The 21,110-nt window shown below is 30.5% G+C and overlaps 3 protein-coding genes across 9 annotated transcripts; 1 reads left to right on the top strand and 2 right to left on the bottom strand.

Moving 5' to 3' along the window:
• Positions 1-4,557: 4,557 nt before the first annotated feature.
• LOC114403910 (splicing factor 3B subunit 4-like) lies at positions 4,558-7,841 on the bottom strand. 3 transcript variants are annotated; one of them, XM_028367138.1, is made up of 4 exons: positions 7,571-7,841; positions 6,206-6,417; positions 5,317-5,509; positions 4,558-4,884 (listed from the first exon to the last, which is right to left on the bottom strand). In XM_028367138.1, exons 1-4 carry the CDS (start codon positions 7,602-7,604, stop codon positions 4,835-4,837), a joined length of 489 nt encoding a protein of 162 aa, XP_028222939.1. In that variant the 5' UTR covers positions 7,605-7,841; the 3' UTR covers positions 4,558-4,834. The 3 variants fall into 3 exon arrangements, with proteins under 3 accessions (XP_028222939.1, XP_028222937.1, XP_028222938.1); XM_028367136.1 differs by having other exon boundaries at positions 4,558-5,179; positions 7,571-7,839; XM_028367137.1 differs by having other exon boundaries at positions 4,558-5,179; positions 5,317-5,494; positions 7,571-7,837.
• A 1,207-nt stretch (positions 7,842-9,048) lies between these two features.
• Positions 9,049-15,136, top strand: LOC114401316 (phospholipase ABHD3-like). 4 transcript variants are annotated; one of them, XM_028363811.1, is made up of 14 exons: positions 9,049-9,134; positions 9,249-9,495; positions 9,591-9,652; positions 9,882-9,964; positions 10,856-10,945; positions 11,471-11,593; positions 12,471-12,548; positions 13,253-13,338; positions 13,488-13,536; positions 13,977-14,033; positions 14,135-14,265; positions 14,357-14,440; positions 14,661-14,730; positions 14,823-15,136. In XM_028363811.1, the coding sequence occupies exons 1-14, from the start codon at positions 9,071-9,073 to the stop codon at positions 14,946-14,948; spliced, it is 1,350 nt and encodes a 449-aa protein (XP_028219612.1). In that variant the 5' UTR covers positions 9,049-9,070; the 3' UTR covers positions 14,949-15,136. The 4 variants fall into 4 exon arrangements, with proteins under 4 accessions (XP_028219612.1, XP_028219609.1, XP_028219610.1 ...); XM_028363808.1 differs by having other exon boundaries at positions 9,058-9,495; XM_028363809.1 differs by having other exon boundaries at positions 9,058-9,495; positions 14,661-14,740; positions 14,884-15,135.
• Positions 15,137-15,662: 526 nt separating this feature from the next.
• LOC114401317 (isoliquiritigenin 2'-O-methyltransferase-like) lies at positions 15,663-17,346 on the bottom strand. Of its 2 annotated transcripts, none has more exons than XM_028363812.1 (4): positions 16,814-17,346; positions 16,382-16,695; positions 16,201-16,265; positions 15,663-16,106 (listed from the first exon to the last, which is right to left on the bottom strand). In XM_028363812.1, exons 1-4 carry the CDS (start codon positions 17,269-17,271, stop codon positions 15,810-15,812), a joined length of 1,134 nt encoding a protein of 377 aa, XP_028219613.1. In that variant the 5' UTR covers positions 17,272-17,346; the 3' UTR covers positions 15,663-15,809. The 2 variants fall into 2 exon arrangements, with proteins under 2 accessions (XP_028219613.1, XP_028219614.1); XM_028363813.1 differs by having other exon boundaries at positions 16,865-17,345.
• Between the last annotated feature and the right edge of the window lie 3,764 nt (positions 17,347-21,110).

The following is a 21,110-nucleotide window of genomic DNA, read 5'->3' as shown; positions in this document are numbered from 1 at the left end:
ATCTAAGATGAAATGAACTGACGTGTTTCAAGTGGATTGTTGATCTAAATTAAACCTTGGAGAATATTGACCAAACTATGCTTTGCGTAAACCTGTATCAGTATGGGATATTTCGTGAAAAGTGATTAGATACATAAAAAATATTTCAACATTTGAGTTAGTAATGATTTCATCATAATCACAACATATATAAAATCTTTACCTATTACGTAGACATTGATTATATATGAAGAGGTTCAAGATAGGTTGAATCTCCTTGCACGATGTTGAAGGCCTCCCACATACAATAATATTGTCTTGGTGTATTAAAAGGATAGTACTGTCCTTCTGTCATACTAGTGTTAATATGCATAGTTACTTATGACTTAATTTAATCCTATATTTATACTAAGATGAGTCATTGAATGAATTGGGCTTAAGATTTAAGCCCAACTTATAACAAGTAAAATATGATTTTGCTAGAATTTGTGTTAAACTATTAGTACAAGATGAAACTTTATATCTGATAAAAATAAAAAGATTGAATATCATATAAGTTAAAAGAAGACTCATAAATATAAGTTTTAAGATTTTTGTTTGAAATCTGATATCAATTTCATTTAGGTAATTTCTCACAAATCATTGATAAAAATTTCTTTGATTTCTAATTCCTTTAGTTTTCCAACCATTTGTTTTTCTATTAAGTCTTTTACACATAGAATCTTTGAATAGTTTTCTAAAGGTTAAAATTTTACATTACCATTTTTACATATACTTGATTCTTATAAAATAAGAGGTAGATATAATGAGAAGTAAAAAAAAAAAATATATAAAACAAGACGAGTGATATAATGAAAAAAGTAGAGAATTATTTATATAAAAAATGACATGAAAATTTATTATATATATTATTAGTATACCCAAAATTAATTTAGGAGATCAATGTTTAATAAATACTTTTTTATTTTTTTATACTAGATTGTGAAATTGAAATCAAATATATATATATATATATATATATATATATAAAGAAAATTTGTTCTATGAGGCGATGTCATTTGGGCATCCCATATTCATTTTCTATGCAATCAATATCATTTTTATTTTTTATTCATCAATAATAATTATCTTTTAAATAGTTATCTTAAATGTAATATATATTTTTTTCAGCCGAATTAATAAAAAAATATTTTGCAACTAAATTTTTACACTGACTATTAAATGAATTATTTTTTATTTCATTTTTCTTATATAAGTTTTATTAGGTGTATATTTTAGTTCAACAATAATATGGCAAATTATTGTATTCTTTATAATGATTATTATAAAATAATTATATAAAATTATTTAATAACATTTTTTATAATTATTTAATATGAAATTAACCAAATTATTAAGTATCAATTCAAATAATTAACATTAATGTAATTTATTTTTTTCCTTCAATTCCAATCAAAATTAGATGACATTTAATTAATAACAGTTTTTTTACCGTTAAAATATTCTTAGATGACATTTAAAGCTTTAGAAATTAAGTTGAATAAATAAAATAAATTTTATTGTAATTAAACAATTTTACTTAATTTTTGTCATCCCAAATCAAGTTAACAAATCATTGAAAAAAACAAATTAAATCAATTTTTTTAAAAAAAATTCAAAAGAAAACATGTAAGACATCACTAAAAAGAAAAGAGATTCTAACTAAGACAATACCCCAACAATAATATTTTTTTGGAATATGTGTATATATAAAAATATATTTAAATATTTACTAACATTTATTTACTAAAATTTAAATTAAATAATTAATAATATGTTAAAAATTCAAAATAATATAAAAATTACTTCTCTATCTAAGTTTTCCCTAAGCTAGTTAATTATAAAACAAGCACACACTTTGTCAAGCATAGACAATGACATCAATCAAGTTTGAACTTAAAATTTTAGGAAAATTATCTAAACTTTTCTACCATTAGGCTAACTCTAATGAGTTTATTTTGTCAAGTACGTGTAAGTTAGATTTTGGATGCTGCAAGGTTTAAAGTTGTTCGTTTTATAAAGAATGAAAGTTTAGGTAGCGAATGTACTTATGGTTGGTGAATTCCGGTGGACAAAAGATGTCTGTGTTCACAAGTAACTTAAGAATATTTGAAGTGGAATCTTTTTTTACATATTTATTATAGAATCCTTACTAAATATTTTGGAAAATAATCCTTTGTAAAATAAAGAAAATCTATGTTTTTGCTCCTTCACCAAAATCCTTCATTCTCAAATCTCAACCGGGCTCCATCACCTCTACTCTGAAAAAACATCTTTGAATGACACGGATAGAGCACCACAAGAAAAAAAAAATGAGTTGATAAATAATAGAGAGACAGATTTATCATTCTACCATACTAACATTGAAAAGTGATACGAGAATGAATACATGAACATTGAAACGCGAGTTAATTAAGATGCAAATTATTATTAAAAAGGTCATTTGCAACATAATTGATTCAATTTCTATAAATATAAATTTTTGTATCATAATTAATTCAATTTTAATTAAAAAATTTATTTATATCATAATAATTTGATTATATTAAAAAATTAAATTGTATTATAATTAATTTAGTTTAAAAAAGAATAATTTATATCATAATTAATTTAATGTTAAAAGGCATATTTAACATTTATTTCAAATTATTATATACAACGGACATAAGTTTGCGTTTAACACGCGGGGGTGTCGAATTGTTTCTGTTCATTTATTTTTTCTTGAAAGACAATTGTTACTATTTATAATACAGAACGAAAACAATTTTTTGTTGAATTAAATTTAAATAAAAAAATAGTACAATGTAAACAATTTTTTTGTAAAAATTTAATATAACTAAAACTTCTTTCCAATGTATATCTATTCTAGATAAATAACAAAAATAAATAGATACTTGGTTTTGTTGGCGGTATTCTTGGAGAAAAAAAATTAAAAAAGGGTTGGGATATAATATGAATTTAGAGAACACAAGAAAGCGACAATAACATGGGCCCAAATAAATATTAGATACTCAGCTTTTAAGTTATATCCTCGAGGGATTATTTCTTTCCTTTTAAGTAGGAATATAACATGAGAATATTATTTTTAGGTATTTTAGAAAATGTATGATATATCTTATAATAATTATTTTATTATCTCATAAGTCATAACAAATGTAAGAATAAATTTTCCAACCCCATATTTCAAGGAATAAATAAATAATTCGTGAAATAAAATGTTCTATACAAGTAACTTTTTCTTGTTAATTTACTCTAATTCTCAATATATTACTTAATTTCTCTTACATAAAAACATATCACATTTATTGTTTTTCAAATACTATAGCTCAAATTTAATTAATTTTAACTCATGTAACTAATCCATAATTTCTTATAGCTTTTCTCTAGAGGATATGATTTCTCATAATTATATCCTAAAATTCCATTTATATACTCCCTTTCATAATTTCTCATAGCTACATTTTTAAAATGTCAGAGCATAATTAATAGTTAAGTCGAACAATTTATTCTTTCATTTTTAAAATCTCACCTGTCTAATGTATTTTTATGCAAATTGTTTTAAAAAACTTAATAATTTGAAGTATTCTTAAGATAAATTCAATTTTTTTTGCTTATCATGTATTGATACAAAGAAACTCCAATTGAAAGTGATGGTTAATCTTTATCGAAAATAATAAATACATACAAAGTATTTGCCTCCAAATACAATTTATTTCTTATCCAATATCCAACTAAGATTCAAACTTTGTAAGGACAATTTCTGCACTGTTTAGTAATAAGAATATTTCTTATATTTTACTTTTAATTTACATTTTGAATTATATATAAATTTTAAAATATTCACATAATTCAAAAAAATTGTTAATAGTTTATTATGAGATTCTTGAGAATTTACATGCGAAACTAAACGGCGGCCTACATAATTTGAGAAAACAAAAGTTAATTAATTTATTAATAATTATAAGAGTATCATTATTTTTAAATTTATTATCTATTATCTATTATTTATAAAAAAATGATAAAAACAGCAAAATGTTATTTACCATTTACAAATCATTAAAAAAAGCAACATTTGTACTTAAAATAAAATATTTTCTCAAGCCAAAACATCTTTCCACGCTTTCTTGGGGGAAATTTCTGAATGCTAAATTGTTTCTTCTGCCATTCATAATTACTCTGCAAAAGAAACGAACCAGATAATGCATAATTTTGCAACCAAACTGCTCCAATGAGAAATGCATCAAAGGAATAGTGGCCCTTCCCTTGTTTGACAATAAAATCAGGTAAGTCAACAAAGGCCTCAGTCATGGTGCAGTGGACCTCTTCAGTATGGCATCACGAAGTGAACACCAAGAACTTACAAATCAAAATTGAATCCCTTCAAGAATCACACAATTTAGAAAAGAGCAAAAACGTAACAATAATACTATATTCCAAGTGAGCACATGCCAAAATGAAAGTATTGTATTCCATCACGGCAAGATGTTTGGTTTCCGAGTTGTGCCATTCAATATACTGTGCAGTTTTACACGAACAAAATTGCTTTGGAATAATTTTCATTGTCATAAAGGAAAAACAGAGCAACAGCTTGCTCATATCCGTTAGGAATCAATACCACATAGGAATTTGATTAAATTTGTCATGCTGTATAGTGAAATGTTGGATAGTTTTGCAACATGATAAGTTGCATGAGAAAACCACATCACACTAAAACCAAAGCAGGAAAGAAAGGAAAGAGAAAAGAAATCTGTACTTGATTTGAGTTCAACCTACAGAAATAAATATAAAGGTTTCTTCACTAAGGAAACCACAGTCATTAAGTTTGTAAGCAGCAACCCATCTGGAGAGCGACGTGCATAGGTATACCTACAACAATGACATTGCTTGAAGCATATGCATTCCACTAAATATTGAACATTTCCCATTTACATTCTATTAACGCTTATGACTAATATTTTATGAAACTTTAGTCAGTCACTGATTTTCGGAAAATATTAGTAAGATGGGTAAGAGATTGGGCTACTTTTATCAAAGTGGCGTGACCTAGAACGGCTAATGCTATCCAATGTTGCCCCAAAAGCTCTCCTGCTGTATTCATAATTGTTGCCACTATAGTGAGATCCATACCCACTAGATTGGTCAGTTACACGAGAAGGAAGAACTGGCATCGGATTTAAAAAAACAAAATTGCTCAGCAAGAGTTAAACTATGTTCTAGTAAGATTCTTCTACAGTAAAAAAAAAAAAATCAATCTAGACGTGAAAGAAATTTTAGCAGGTGAGTAACTGAATACATTACCTTGAGAATTATTTACTGGATAATCTGAAAATCGATCAGGAGTTGATAGCCTAGCAGGGTGCTGAAAATTTTCTGAATTGTTTATAGGCACAGGATATGGCCTTGGTCTTTGAGAAGAATTTAATGTGGGGGCAATTGCTGTAGAACCATTAGAGGTAGTTTTGTCTCTCCCAGATATCTGTTTATTGGCAGACTATAAATGTCATTAACAAAACTCAACACTGGGACAAAAATCTAAAATTTCAATTACTATTTATTACATGGATCAGCAATCAAGATGAAGCCCCTGTTATATGATGTCCCAATGTATGGTTGGATACTTGGAAGCATCTCAAGGTTCACAAATGGCGCATGGACAGAATGAAACAACACATTAGTCCCGTTCAATTCTTCTTCTTTTCACTAAAAAGTACAATTGTTTAACAACATATCCTTTTTTGTTCTATTTTCAAATATACCAAACATAGAATAAAACTCATGTTTTGCAAATGGTGCGTCGACAGAATGAAACAACACATTAATCCCGTTCAATTCTTCTTCTTTTCACTAAAAAGTACTATTGTTTAACCACATATCCTTTTTTGTTCTATTTTCGAATATACCAAACAGAGAATAAAATTCGTCCTATTCTTAACATGTACAGCAAACAGAAAAAATAGACTGTTCTGTTTTTCTAGGTTTCAACCTTTTAAATGAAACCAAGATGTATAGATCTTGCGAACTTCCACTAAATAAAGCTAAATTTTCATTCAACAATTCCAAATAAAGATTAAAAATATCTAGTTCTGAACAGATTGAAAGCAGAGAAGTCAAGAACGCACCGATTCCAAATAAAGATTAAAAATATCTAGTTGTGAACAGATTGAAAGCAGAGATGTCAAGAACGCACCGCAAACTTAAGTGTTCTGTTGTACAGTGTTATGAGGCCTGAAAAAAGCCGGACAGCATAGTCTGCAATCTCTTCAGTTTCATATTCTGCAAAGGCAAAACCTTTTGGTTTCTCTGATTCCTTATCTTTAGGAATGTGCAAGTCTACCACTCGTCCTGCTTGAATTAATATATCATACAAGACCCTGTCTGTCACCCTCTCATCCAGATTGCCTGAGTCAAATAGAAGTAACCAAATCAGCAAGCAAAACTTTCATTCTTCATGCTTAGAATATAGCATGACATAGGTACAGAAGAACAGCTAGAGTGGAAATCTATTTATTAATGATCCCACCAGCAAATTAAATATAAACAGAAATTTAATCTCTCTCTCTTTAAAGGCTATCTTATTTTCTTCCTACAGTACTTTCCCTCTTTCCTCTCTACTTGAAATTTCATTTCTAATAGAATAAAAAGCTATTTGCAGTATGCTTTATTTGTTGGTCTATGATGTCTCTAGCTGGTAGAAATAAATAGTGAAACTTTCAAGGCAAGACCTGAACCCTAAGGCATGCTTTGGGGCAAGCTCATTGTATTAATTTCTACATTCTATTGTGAAATCAAATAAATAGATTTAGGAGAGGAGAATTATTTTCAACTTCGGAAATTGTAGGGTTCCCTTTGTTTCTAGTCAGTTTGCCAATAAATTTGTCTAAGGCCCTTCTTTTGCTTCCTTTGAATATTCCTTCCCTTCTTTCCTTCTGATGAAATATTCTTTACACAACAAAAGTTCCTATCAGTATTTGATCCCTACAAACAAAGATATAGTAGTGTGCAGACAATGTAATGAACAAACTTAATTGGCATTTGACAATGTTCAAATATATGCCCTTAGTGTTCCTAATATTTTCAATAGTCTAATGGATAATTGTTATTGTTATAATTATAATACTGCTAAAGTTATAGAAATTATTTTAATGGTGACTAGAATCAACAGTTTAAGTTGTAACACCCTTTCCAAACTACACGAGGAAAGCAGGACTGCAAGAGAAAGCAAAGTAAAAGACTAAAAAATGACAGAGTTCAAATGGATAATCCTAAATGAAACTCTTAACGATTCACATTTGCAAACAAAGTTAATCTTAGCCCAAAAAGACGAATGATTTAACAAATGTATAACTGACCGTTAGTTAATTTTGTCACAAACCTAAGGAAATTTTCCTATCACATGCATAAGTTATAAACATGATATACAAAATACACAAAATGTTACAATCAGGTAATCTATTTGAACATTTCTAAGAAATATAGATAACTACAAAAAAAAAAATTCAATAATGACAAAAAATTGAACTAAGCTCCAAATAAATTAAAAAAAATAGCTTACCTATGTAAACACTGCAATTCGAATTGCCAGACATAGCTGTTTCTGGATCTGACTTGCGAAGAAAATTCGGTGGTCGCGCGCTATAGCAGCCGGTTTTCCGACGAGGCGTCGAATTTTAAGTTTTCCGGTGACACAGAGGCGTTATACAACTTCCGGCGAGGCAGACTGAGTTAAAGAGAAAGAAATTAGGATTTCTTCCGTGACGAGGCAGGAAGAGTTAAAGAGAAAAAAAATTGATTTTTCTGCGGCGGCTGATTGCAGAAGGAGAAAGAGATCTAAGATTTTTTTTTTCTTTTGCTTTTTGGGTCAGAGTGCCACTGGGCCTGCAATCCAAATTGGGCCACTCCCACTTCAAACAGTCTCAGTTTTTTTTTTGCTGTTTTTATAATTAAGGCTAAATTAGATTTTTAGTCCTTTAACTTATCTTTATAATTCTGTAAAAAAATTTATCTTTATAATAATGTTTAAAAATAATTTAAAATTTAAAATAATTTTATACATCAATTTTATGTATACTAATTTTAATTTGATTAGTATATTAAGTTAAATTTAGTATGAAAATCGATATATATTATATTTAATTTACTAGTTATTATATACTCGTTTAGAGAAACATTAATTTAAGGGATTTTATTGTTTAGAACACCAAATGTTTTTTTTAATGTTAAAAAACGATACAATATTAAACATGAATACTTGGAATCCAAATTATGATTTGCTACAATGTGATAGACTATTAATTTATGCTAAATCCAAGTCCTCTCAGTATGTTTTTGAATAATGTATTACGGGCTTTAGGTACAATTTCTTTATTAATTGGTGAAGTTTGAATTAGGTATGTTTTTAAGAAACCATTAAAAAATACGAAAGCTAATTATATATTATATTTAATAAATGAGATTTTTTTTATATTTATATAGGTTTTTTGGTATTTATATTGTAGTATTATTTTAAAATAATATATTATTATTTTTGGTTGTAATTATTTTACTTATTTAAAACTTTTAAAAAATAATATTTTAATTTTTAAAAGCAAATTAAAACATTTAAACAAATTTCTGAAAAGTACAGTAGTACCTCCAAAATACTGGTTCTTTTCTAATTTTTCTGATAGAACGTATGGGACCTGCCGCTGCGATTACGACAAGTCGACAACTCGTTTCATTCGTGCTACATTTTTTAAAGTTGACAAATGTTATGTTCCCATTTCCCAAGGTCAATAATGGCGATTCCCCATTCTCACCCTCTCTCAAAAAAAAGGAAAAATATTTCGATCCTTAAAATGTGGAACAGTGAAAATTTTAAATTTAATTCTGAACGAATAAAAAGTATAACAAATTTGTATGATTAAATTTGTCACATCATTCTATTATTATAATATAAGAGTCAATTTAACGTTAAATTAAAGTTTTTTTGAAAATCAATTTGATCTTATGTTATAAAGTTTTTTTTAAAAAAATACTCCGTATATACTAAAACCAAAATATTACTGCATTGAATATGGGTGGAATTATAAACCCGAATGAAACGTTGACGCGATGCTCCATTTCCCGCTCTTGTTCAGGTTTGTTTTCCATGGATCAATATTGCTTACAAGCAGATTCTTCTTGGAACGCTTACTGGCTTCTCCTCCAAGTTCTCTCTCTTATCCCTCTCTGGCACTACCTTCTCCTTGCAGCCTTCATTCTCTTCTCCATTCTCTACAACTTCCTCGAGCTCTATTTCCTCCAAGACCTCTTCTCCGGATTCTCAGGCTCCCCTGTGCTTCTCTCCTACAACACTTCCTCTAGCATTCTCAACGCCGTCGTTTCCAAGTGCAAGATTCTTCACGGCAGATATTTCGCCACGCCCTGGCTCTGCAGCCCTCACCTCCAGACTCTTTTCTTGAACTACTTCGGGAGGCCTCCTCCTTTGAAATACACCAAGTATTCCAATCCCTTTTTAATTACTATCATTATTTATTTAAACCTCTTGATTGATTTAATGATTCTAAATTCAAGTTGCTAATTATTTTTTTCAGGCAATTATTTAGCACTGCTGATGGCGAAACCATTGCCTTGGATTGGCTATCCACTTCTCATGGTAGTATTGAGTATTTTTCATTATAGATTTGTGTTTTTTTGGTCAGTGAGAATCGAAGATAGTATCAAGGACATTTATAACAACTCACGCATCCTTACTCAACCAACTAAGTTATATCCTCCTAGTATAGATTCGAACATGCCTATTTAATTTAATTAATTTGGTGATAGCTGTCGAATTAGATTTAGAAGGTTGATCTTTATGACTTTTGTGTCTGATCATTTTACAGTTTCTGGTGATGTTGCTTCTGAAGATGAATCTGTTCCCATTGTTGTAGTTATTCCTGGCCTCACAAGTGACTCTTCGTCTCAAGTAACTGTTTCTATTTTGACTTTATTTTTCATATACCCTTGGACTAAAGAAGAATATTTTTACTATGTCCTCAACTAATTGATAATTACTATATTATTACTTTTAAAGTTGTTACGACCTCAAATCCTCATGTATAGTTAGGATCTCCTCATCATGTGAGGCATTGTCCGCTTTGATGCTCAATGGTCATCATGGAGATAGATTGAGATTGGAGACTAGAATAAAAAAACCCTTGACCTAGAGACTAGGGGGATTACACACACAAACTTGAATGCTCTGGCTAGGTCTCCCAAACCAGGAACGGTCTATGCCGGAACAAAAATAGATATTACTAAAGTCAACAATCTAATGATTAGATGACAATGTAACAGTCTGTTGTATTTTAATTTAGTTCTTGTATGCCTGATTGTTAATGTTGTCTCCATCGTTGATTTTTTTTTCTACTAAATGGGGATCGGGGAAAATCACATGTTTATCCCTACTCTGTTGGCAGTTACTTGACAGCTGCTAGATCAGGGCTTGTAATTTGATTGTATTAATATCATTGTCCTCATAGTTATATACTAGTTACTTATATAGTTCCAGCTAAAACTCCCTAGCTTAGTCGTCAGGTTGAAATTTGATGCATGCTGAGGTGTTAATGCTAAAATGAACAATTGCTTCCCTTATACTAGTCGTAAAAATAGGAAAGTGTATTGAACACTATTGTTTTATTAATTTATTCTATCGTTAATCATCAAAGACAATAAATATTTCCTTGTATCCTTATGAATATTCATTATTTTTCAAATTTTCGCTTGATTTTGATTAGGAGATTCATTTATACTGTAATGAAGTCTTAGTTCCTACAGTTTATTTTTCCTTTTTCTTTTCATGCTCTCATGTTGATAGTATATCAAACATCTTGCGTATCACACTGCAAAGCGTGGATGGAAGGTTGTTATCTGTAACCACCGAGGTTTTGGAGGTGTTTCAATCACGGTTAGTTTTTCTGCAAGCTAGAAATATATAGAAATAAGGGGTTGATACACTTTCAAAACATAACTTGAATGCTGTCGATACCCATAACCACTGATCAGCCTTTATATTATACTTTCCCTTAAGCAGCTAAATCACTTTTAAGTTATTCGGTGAAGGGTCTGTTTGTATGTGGTGTATGAATAAGCAAATCGAGTAGACAAGACAAAGCTTGCCAATCTATTTGTATGTCAAGAAAAAAGGTTCTAGAAATATCTATCGGTTGAAAACTGTAAAAGGGTCAAGGGCGTGCTTGTTTGATTGCCTTTACCCCTTTCATAGTATCTTCTGTAGGAAGCAATCGTGGTTAGATAATAGATCTTAAATGTGGGGAGGTAACAGTTAACACTTGTAGTTGAAAATCATTGCATTCCTTTTTATTATAATATTGGGATTGTTTTGCATTTGTATATCAATTTCATGTTATGGTCTTGACAGTTTTCTTCCTCTTGTAACGCCTTTTCTTATTAAAATAATAAATAATTTCAGTCTGGTTTTTCCTACAATGCTGGATGGACTGAGGATATCCGCGCAGTGGTTAATTATCTCCATAAAGAGAAATCCATGGCACCTCTGTTTGTTGTTGGAACTAGTATTGGAGCTAATATTCTGGTAAGTTCATAGCTTGAGTCTTATGCAATATTTATAGGGTTTTTTTTCAGTGTTTTCTTTTTTCTTTTTTCGTTTTTTGGGGGAGGGGGTTCGTGGGGTCAAAAGTTCTTACCTTCTGAGAAAAATGCTACAACATTTTTGTTTGAGATTTTTGCCTTTTTCCCTCCAAAATAATTTACTTTATTTTAATATTTTTTATTTTGTTTTTAAATGAAGAAACAACCACTTTTAATTAATTAATTTGTTTGTTTAAAATGGTCTGATCTAAACGCATAAATTTCCATTTAATCTCATAAGTACATCATTAGGTGCCACATATAGCAAGGACCAAGGAACAACTAACTTAATTGATGTGTATCAGTGTATGACATTTCTCTTCTCCATATTTTGACCTCTATTTTATTGTTAAATATGCTCTATCCTGGTTATAGCTTGATAAAAAAATCACCTCGCACTGAATATTCAAACTATTTTAGTTTACATAAATTGATTGAGTCATTCTTCGTCAATCTGCCCTGCTTTCCTCAGTAATTTTTAATTCTTCAGTTTTGTGACGAGTGAAAATTACCAATTACAATCATTTTAAGATCTATTTCACGAATAATCTTGATTAGATCATAAGAACCCCCCTCATATAATTAAAGAATACACTATAGGGAAACTATCATTTGGTTTCCTAACTGTCTGTTTTGATAAATTAAAACACCTCTGTTAATGGCTTAATGCTGAAAATTGTTTTAATACTTATGATCGTTGATACGTATGTATTTTATCTGCCCTTCAAACTAGAGCAAAGTTGCACACAATTAACTTATTCTCACTAATGCGTGGAGTTGTGTTTTGGCACTGCATTTTTTTATTCAATCATTGTTTGTAGGTTAAATATCTTGGTGAGGATGGTGAGAATATTCCTGTTGCCGGAGCTGTTGCTGTTTGCTCTCCTTGGGACCTTTTGGTTAGTATTTTGATTTTTAAGAGACTTTTTTTTTAAATGTTGCATTTTAAATGGCTTTGGTTAATGTGGATAATATGTTACGAAAAATCATCACAATCTGCCCGTCATTTGAATTTGTACTCAGTTTAATTGTTTATGGATTTAGTTTAAGAAATTAAGAACAGAAATTAATTTTGTATGAAATTGGAAATAATACAAATCGAACGAAATAATCAAATATATTTTGAAAATTCAAGTTTGGGGTCTAAAATTTGCAATGTCGCTTAAAAATCAGGTCCCCGAAGCGGTGAAGGCAACTATAATAAAAGGGCAAATCATCCATCCATAAATGTGTCCTTTTTTTTTCTTATCAAAAAATGTTTTTGATTAAACAAAAAGTCAAAAACTATAAAATGTTTTTCCTCGGTTGTCAAATTATCCATCCATTCAATGAATTTTTTTTTTGTTGATTTTCTGGTTGAACTTTCTGTTTCAATCTTTTTTCTTCATCCATGTTTGAGTATATTCGGTATGGCACTCAGAAAACTTATAAACTCCTTTAACTAGCTTATAAATTAGTTTCACAAGACTCTGTTTCAAATTATTTAATATAGAGCTTTATTGAGTTTAACTTCCTCTTTGATCTTCATGTTTTTGTTTGAATTGTTCTTTATTTTGTCCATGGTCAAGCTCTGCTAGAAATTTTACCTGTTTCTTGTTTGTAGATAGGGGACAGATATATACGCCGTAGGCGTGTGCAGAAAATTTATGACAAAGCGATTGCATTTGGACTTCAAGATTATGCAAAATTGTATGTCTGCATTCTTTTAGTTGAATTTATTCATGTTGTTGATAAGCTCTTATGTTATCTATTCAAATCTTCAAATGCAAACAACGAGGAAACTGGAAAGTTAAGAAGTACTTGACTTAATTTGATATTTTTACCAACATTCATTGCAGACACCAGTCTCACTTTTCTCGCAATGCTAATTGGGAAGGAATAGAAAAGGTGGCCTTACTCGTTATAATTTAATACTATTTGCTACTGTTATCAGTATAATATGCAAATCAGGTGGTTATCCTACATTTTATGATGTTAGTCTATGTTCATTCTTTTATTTGATTTACTTTTTTATTGTTTTATTTTCTAATAAACTAATAGTGAGAAATATGCAGGAAGTTTATGAAGTATTTAAGTTACTGACCTAGGACTAGCAATTGCCATTTTTTTAAAATTGTTATTTCTTACTCTTCTTTGTACTATTTTTTAGCGGTAATGTCCAAATATTACAAGTTTAGCATATAGATTTTCAAGAGATTGAATGATGCGTGATGATTTTGGAGGCCAAATACTTGTACAACATTTTTAAATGTTATAGTCATTATTTTTTTTATTGAGTTTTCAAATTTTTACCAATCATGTGTGAATGTATTTTTTTTTATTCGCAGTCGTTTACTGTTCGGGATTTTGATGACCATGCCACCCGTGTTGTTGCTAAGTATGAGGTACTTGTGTATGACCCAAGTTTTGTAATCTTCTATTTTCTTGTTTTATCTCTTTTTCTACCTCCTTGTATTGGTTAATCAAAATGAACTTGTTTCCTTAGAGTGTGGATACGTTCTATAGACGCTGCAGTAGTTCTACTTATGTGCAATCTGTTTCCGTTCCGCTTCTCTGTATTAGTGCTTTGGATGATCCAATCTGTACAACGGAAGCCATTCCTTGGGATGAATGCAAGTATGCTGCTCTATTGTTTCATTGGTTCTAATTAATTTGCTTTCTCCTGTATTACCTTAGCACCAATTTTAATGTACTTCTCTTTTGATAGGGCAAATAAAAATATAGTGTTGGCTACTGTAAAACATGGAGGACATCTTGCCTTTTTTGAAGGGATAACTGCATCTCATCTTTGGTACATGTGTACTCTTCTACATCCTTCTCTATTTTTTTCACATCTAATAACCTTTTGCGTTTTTTTTGGGGGGTGAGTTGTTTATTGTGACATTCTAATTTCTAATTGTATCATTCTTTGGTTGGTTGATGTTGTACTAGTATTCACTTTATGACCTAAATTTCAATCAAGATGCCACTAATATAATGGAAATGAAGAGCAATTATTTCCACTCATGCAGGTGGGTAAGAGCTGTAAATGAATTCCTTGGTGTACTGCATAGTAGCAATTATATGCATGTACAGGAGAAGGTAAAAACTGGTACGTATCATATTTGTCTTGGAGAAATAAGCAGAGCATTTCTTTTGGCTAAATTCTGTGTTCTCTGTTAACTGCGATGTAGATTTCTAAACCAAACATACCATTGGACTCGTCAATTGATCATGGCCGTTATTTTAATGTAGCTGAAGATGGAATGGTGGCTGAATTGAACAATGACCAACTGACAATGTGGAAGAAACACATGTAATTCAGGATATGCATCAATAACTTCATATATAATGTATTTTTTTTATCAATCCTGAATTATAATTATATAATAACTTGATTGTATGTCAAAATTTATATAAAAAAGATAATAATAAGATAGTAATTAAATTATTCATAATTTCATGTGTATATATATTTTAAGAAGTATATGCTACATCAATTTTGATGTATATTAATGGGGTATGAAATCATTTTGGATTAAATATATTTTTGTAAACTTGAAGGAACTTATTATTATTATTATTATGATGATGAAGAAATCTAATGAAATTACAATCTAATCATTTTATTTTTTGAATTTGTTTTATATTTTTTTAAAATATTATATAATATTTAAGTAATAAAATAATATAAATTATAAAAATATAAATGATTAGAAATTACTAAACTATTAGAAGATAAAAATTAATAATAGTTGAAAAAATCACTTCAAACCAATTTTTGCACTGATTTTGAATCGATTCAACTGGTTATCACTAATTTTGAGATGTCTTGATTTTTCTGGAGTGACTAGATTGATTATGAGACTATTTTTTTGTTATACTGGTTGGTGAGATCCCATTTTTAAAATAATAATAATTATTTTAAAAGTCATCTTTAAGATAAATTAATTTAAAGTCTTTTAGTTCTCTTACATGCTTATTTTTGTAATAATTATTTAAAAAACATACTGAAATTATATAGACAAAAAATATATTTAAATCCAACCCAAATTATTTTAATACTCATAAACATTACATCACATGAAAGAGGAAAGTACAACAAGAAAGTGGTGACTTGAGCTCACATGAAGGTCTTTATTATCAGTTTGCTCTTAGTACTTTTATCTTACAATTCTAAGCTATTTGTAAAATTCCATCACTCCCAGACTAGAGAAGGCACGACAAGCAACTTGAAAATTTGAAAATCCAGAGAGCTTGCACAAAGTCTCATATTGTTTCTGAGTTCTTTCCCTTCCACCAACAGTGATAAACATGAGGTTGTCAAGAGTGGAAACAAGCTGGGATTCTTCAGTTGGTTCGGGTTCTTCTGGCAATATGAACTCCACCACAATCACCTTCCCATTTGGAGACAATGCTTTGTGACAATTCCTTAGAAATTCTATGCATTTTTCATCTGACCAATTGTGGCATACAGCCTACAACAATATCATCAAGGACAGAAAAATAAGAGTTACCACCTTAACAATGAGATTAGATGCATATAGTTAGGTGTTTACTATGTATTCTAACCTTTAGTATTATGGTGTCACCCTGTGGAACTTTTGCGAACATATCCCCTCCAACATGCTCAATCCCTTACAAAATTTGGTTTTTTCTGATTAGTAATTTGACAAAGTTTAAAACTGAAAGTAGAAGTATCATATCATTTAATATTTTGATATATTTGTCATAAAACACTATAATAGGCTACCTGGAAGGGGAAGTGCATTTTCAATCACTTGGGGAAGATCAAAATTAATTCCTTTAATTAAAGGGTATTTGGAGATTATCATTTTTAGATTTTGTCCATTGCCACCTCCTACGTCAACCAATGTTGATATTCCCTCAAATCCAGTGTATATTTCAAGTATTCTACTCATCTCTGTTGCACACAAGTTGGCCATTGACTTGTTAAAGATTTGGTTCATTTTTGGATCGTTTTCCATGTACTGGTACATTGTTACTCCAAGAATTTTCTTGAACAAGTCAATGTCTGCATCAACCACGGCTTCCTTGAAGTTCAGCCTGGAAAGAAGTTAAGAACATTGGAACAAAGAAAGATTCTTTCATTTTAAAATGTACCAAAGACAATAATGATTATTTTTCTTTTCAAAATGCAACACATACATACATACATACATACATACACCTGTCCTCTATGTGATATACGTATATAGGAGTTAAAATCACTGACCAAACTTGTAAGAGTGGTGGATAACAGACAAATGCTGTGAATGAAGCCAAGTAGCCCCTAGTTCCGTCAGGGACAAAGTATTGTCCAACTTGTGAGAGTCCATAAACTGTTTCAGTGGCACCATGGTGTGTGGTGCGAGTGGAAGTAGTAAGAACAGAATAACTAGCAAGCAAACGCAGCATGCGGTCAAGCCTATTAGGCAGGTCAGGGTGTTGTGTTGGGAGCTTAGAAGCAATTTCATGGGATGACATAAAAGAACCAGCTGGTGTTGCCTTAGCAATGATCTCAAACAAGTTGAGCTCAATAGCAGCATTCAGTACTGCAGGGTACACTAGATTAGTACTAAGCAGCATTGCAGACAGACAAGCACCATCCTCAGTCTTGGTCATGACATTGGATTCCCCCATACTTGCTTCTTTTAATTTTGATGATCTTTTTTTGGTTAATGATGTGTTGTTGGCTTGCTTAGTTGCTCTCCAGTGTGTCCTTTTTATAGGCAAAACTTACCTATGGTGGTTGGTGGATAGTCCTAGTGGGTGCCTTTAGGACCAAAATAAAAGTCCTTCACTTTAAATGTTATATGTAATGGTGGCATTTAATAAAATTATTACTTATAATCAAATGAGTGAGTAAGGATATAAAAGAAATTTAATCTTACATAAGTTAAAAGTTAATTATTGTTGCTTATATATAATTAAGACCAAAGAAAAAGTGATTTTATTGGTTATATAAAAGCTAGAAAGATATTGCTGCCTGATTTGTGACTCGAATTTCCTTAATTCTATGGGTCACGGTTAAATAGCTAGCAACAAGTTCTTTTAAGTGAGTATGCGATTAAATAAGAGGGGCGGAAATAGAATGCTTCTTCTTCTATCTACCTCCCCCATTAATTTCTTCCCTTTAATGAATTGATATACGAAAATAATCATGGCTTAAAATAAACTTGCAACCGTGTTAAGGTGGAAAAAAGAAATGAAATAAATTTAAATAACAAAGCGGAAATTTCTAACTAAAAACACAGAAAAAGACTTGATAAAGTATACTAATAATCATACAAATAAGTAAATGTTATTTAATAAGAAGCATGTGCTGGTGACTAGTGACTAGTGACTAGTGACTAGTGACTGGGTGAGAACACTTAATAAATTCAAATCCTCAAGCATAAATACATGTTTAGGTGATGTGCTGCCAAACTAAAGGGACACCAATAATAATGGAATAATAGCACTTGTAAAGAAGAATAGCTCAGCTGAAATTCAACGTTATTTTTGAAAGGTTAAGCTGCAAAGATAGAAACATCTGATTGGTAGTTTTATTGGCTTCACAAAAGGCAGTTGAACTAACTATCTAGCTCTGTTTTTTAATCTAAAGTAAATTTATTTGTGAAATTAAATGATTCCTAAGGCAGAGAACGCACGGCAAACAACTTGTGCACACAGCCTGCATATAGTCCAAGAAATAAAGATTGAGTTGACAAGATATACCATTGGATGGACCAATCATTCTCAAATATGAAATTCAAGTGTCACAAAGTGTTTCCTAACCTTTAGAAGTATGATGGCATCACCCTGTGGACTGTGGTACATAATTGTACATATCTCCACCAAAATGCTGTATCCCTTAATTCATACAATTTTAGACGGCATCCAATTTTTGGTAAAAATAATTTCTTAAACCTTCATGCATCATATATACCAGCTGGAAAAAAATCAAAATTAATACCCTTAATTGTAGAGTACTCGGAGATTATCATCATGTGGGGATTTTGCGCAGTACATCCTCCCACATCAACCAGGGTGGACACTTCTTCAAACCCTTTATACACTTCAAGAATCCTATTTATTTCGAAGTTGCAAACATTAGCGATTGATTTACTGAAAATGTAATTCAGATTTGGATCTCTTCCAGTTCCAGTGAGGTAGAATTCCACAGTAGTAAAGAAAGGAACATCAAATTTTACCAGGGGCAAAAAAATTTCAATGTACCGATCAGGAGTATATTTTAAATAATTAACCAAAAATTCAAAAGTGGTAACAGCTATATTAAAAATATTTAAACTTTAAATAAAAAACATTTAAAGTAAACTGTATTAAAAATATATATATAACATGTTTTAAATAATAAAATATTAAAATAAAATAATAACATATCAAATAAAATAAAAAAATATACTAATAAAATCAACTTAATATTATTTATTATATATTTAAATATTTTTTAACTTTTTTATTTAAAATAAAAATAAAACCATAAATACTATTAAATTAAAAAAAATAGATTTAGGAAAAGAAAATAGGTGAACAAAACATAAACATGACTTTAAATAGCAAAAAAATAGTTTTTTTATATATAAAAAATTACGACATGACTTTAAATAGCAAAAAAAATAGTTTTTTTTTATATATAAAAAATTACGTTTACCACAGTCGTAAACCTTTTAAAAAATAAAATAGAACTTTAAAGTTGTATAAAATATTACGAATTTCATTACGGAGATTAAGAAAGGAGACTCAAGTTACTGAGAATCAATTTGGTTTCATGCCGGGAAGGTCGACCATGGAAGTGATCTATTTATTACGGCGGGTGATGGAGCAATATCGCATGGACCAACAAGACTTGCACTTGATTTTTATTGACTTGGAGAAAGCGTATGATAGAGTGCCTAAAGAGATTTTGTGGAAAGCTCTAGAGAATAAAGGGGTTAGGGTTGCATATATTCGAGCTATCCAAGATATGTATGATAGGGTATCGACTAGTGTTAGGACACAGGGTGGAGAGTCAGACGATCTTCCCATCACAATTGGTTTGCATCAAGGGTCAACCCTTAACCCCTACCTTTTTACCTTAATTCTGGATGTTCTCACGGAACAAATCCAAGAGATAGCGCCGAGATGCATGCTTTTTGCAGATGACATAGTCCTCCTTGGAGAGTCGAGGGAGGAGTTGAATGAGAGGTTGGAAACTTGGAGACGAGCTCTAGAAACACATGGTTTTCGCCTAAGCAGAAGCAAATCGGAGTATATGGAATGTAAGTTCAACAAAAGAAGGAGGGTTTCTAACTCAGAGGTGAAAATAGGAGACCATATTATCCCTCAAGTCACACGGTTTAAATATTTTGGGTCTGTAATACAGGATGATGGAGAAATTGAAGGGGATGTGAATCATCGCATTCAAGCAGGATGGATGAAATGGAGAAAAGCATCGGGGGTGTTATGTGATGCAAAGGTACCGATCAAGCTAAAGGGAAAATTTTATCGGACTGCGGTAAGACCAGCGATTTTGTAGAGAAGATGATGGAAAATAGACTTAGGTGGTTTGGGCATGTAGAGAGAAGACCGGTAGACTCTGTAGTGAGGAGAGTAGAGCAGATGGAGAGAAGACAAACAATTCGAGACAGAGGAAGACCCAAAAAGACTATAAGAGATGTTATAAAAAAGGATCTCGAACTTAATGATTTGGATAGAAGTATGGTACTTGATAGAACATCATAGCGGAAGTTGATTCATGTAGCCGATCCCACCTAGTGGGATAAGGCGTTGTTGTTGTTGTTGTATTACGAATTTCGTTATTTTTTTTTATAAAAAATATGACTTTAAAGTCATAAAAAATAGATTTATATTCAAATCATAAATATTTTTATGATTTCAGTTTAAGAAAATAATAAATCGTAACAGGTTACGACTTCTAACAGCGGTTAGGACTTACTCCCTTTTAAATAATTTTTTAAAATATATCTTTAATATTGTAAATTGAAATTTTTTTTACCCTGATTGGTAAAAAAGTCTCGGAACACAAAACAACATCATTCACGTTAAAAAAAAATCACAATGCCAAATTATTAAAAAACTGATCACCTTAATTGCAGATATTTCACTTCCAACAGAAACAACTTTGCAAACTGTCAATGACAAATTCGTCATCACAAACCCTATTCATGCACCTTGAATGAATTATCATAGAGATATTCCTTCCTCCTTCTTCTTCTCCCCTTTCATCGGTAATTTTTTACCAATTATGTTGCCACTATCATTCGGGTGCTTCACTAAACAAGAGTCCAAAAATTAAAAAGAAAAGGAAAACCAGTTAGCAATAACATATATATATATATATATATATATATATACTCTCCACTCAAAATATTTGATTATAACCTACATACTAGATCAGCATCTCCACGCAAAACTTCTTCAGCAAGTACTGAGAATCAGTATCAAACACAGAGGTAGCATATTCCTCACCATTTGTC

The sequence above is a fragment of the Glycine soja genome, chromosome 20, assembly GCF_004193775.1.
Source record: "Glycine soja cultivar W05 chromosome 20, ASM419377v2, whole genome shotgun sequence".
Taxonomy (NCBI): Eukaryota; Viridiplantae; Streptophyta; class Magnoliopsida; order Fabales; family Fabaceae; genus Glycine; species Glycine soja.
This window is presented reverse-complemented; position numbering and strand designations above follow the sequence as displayed.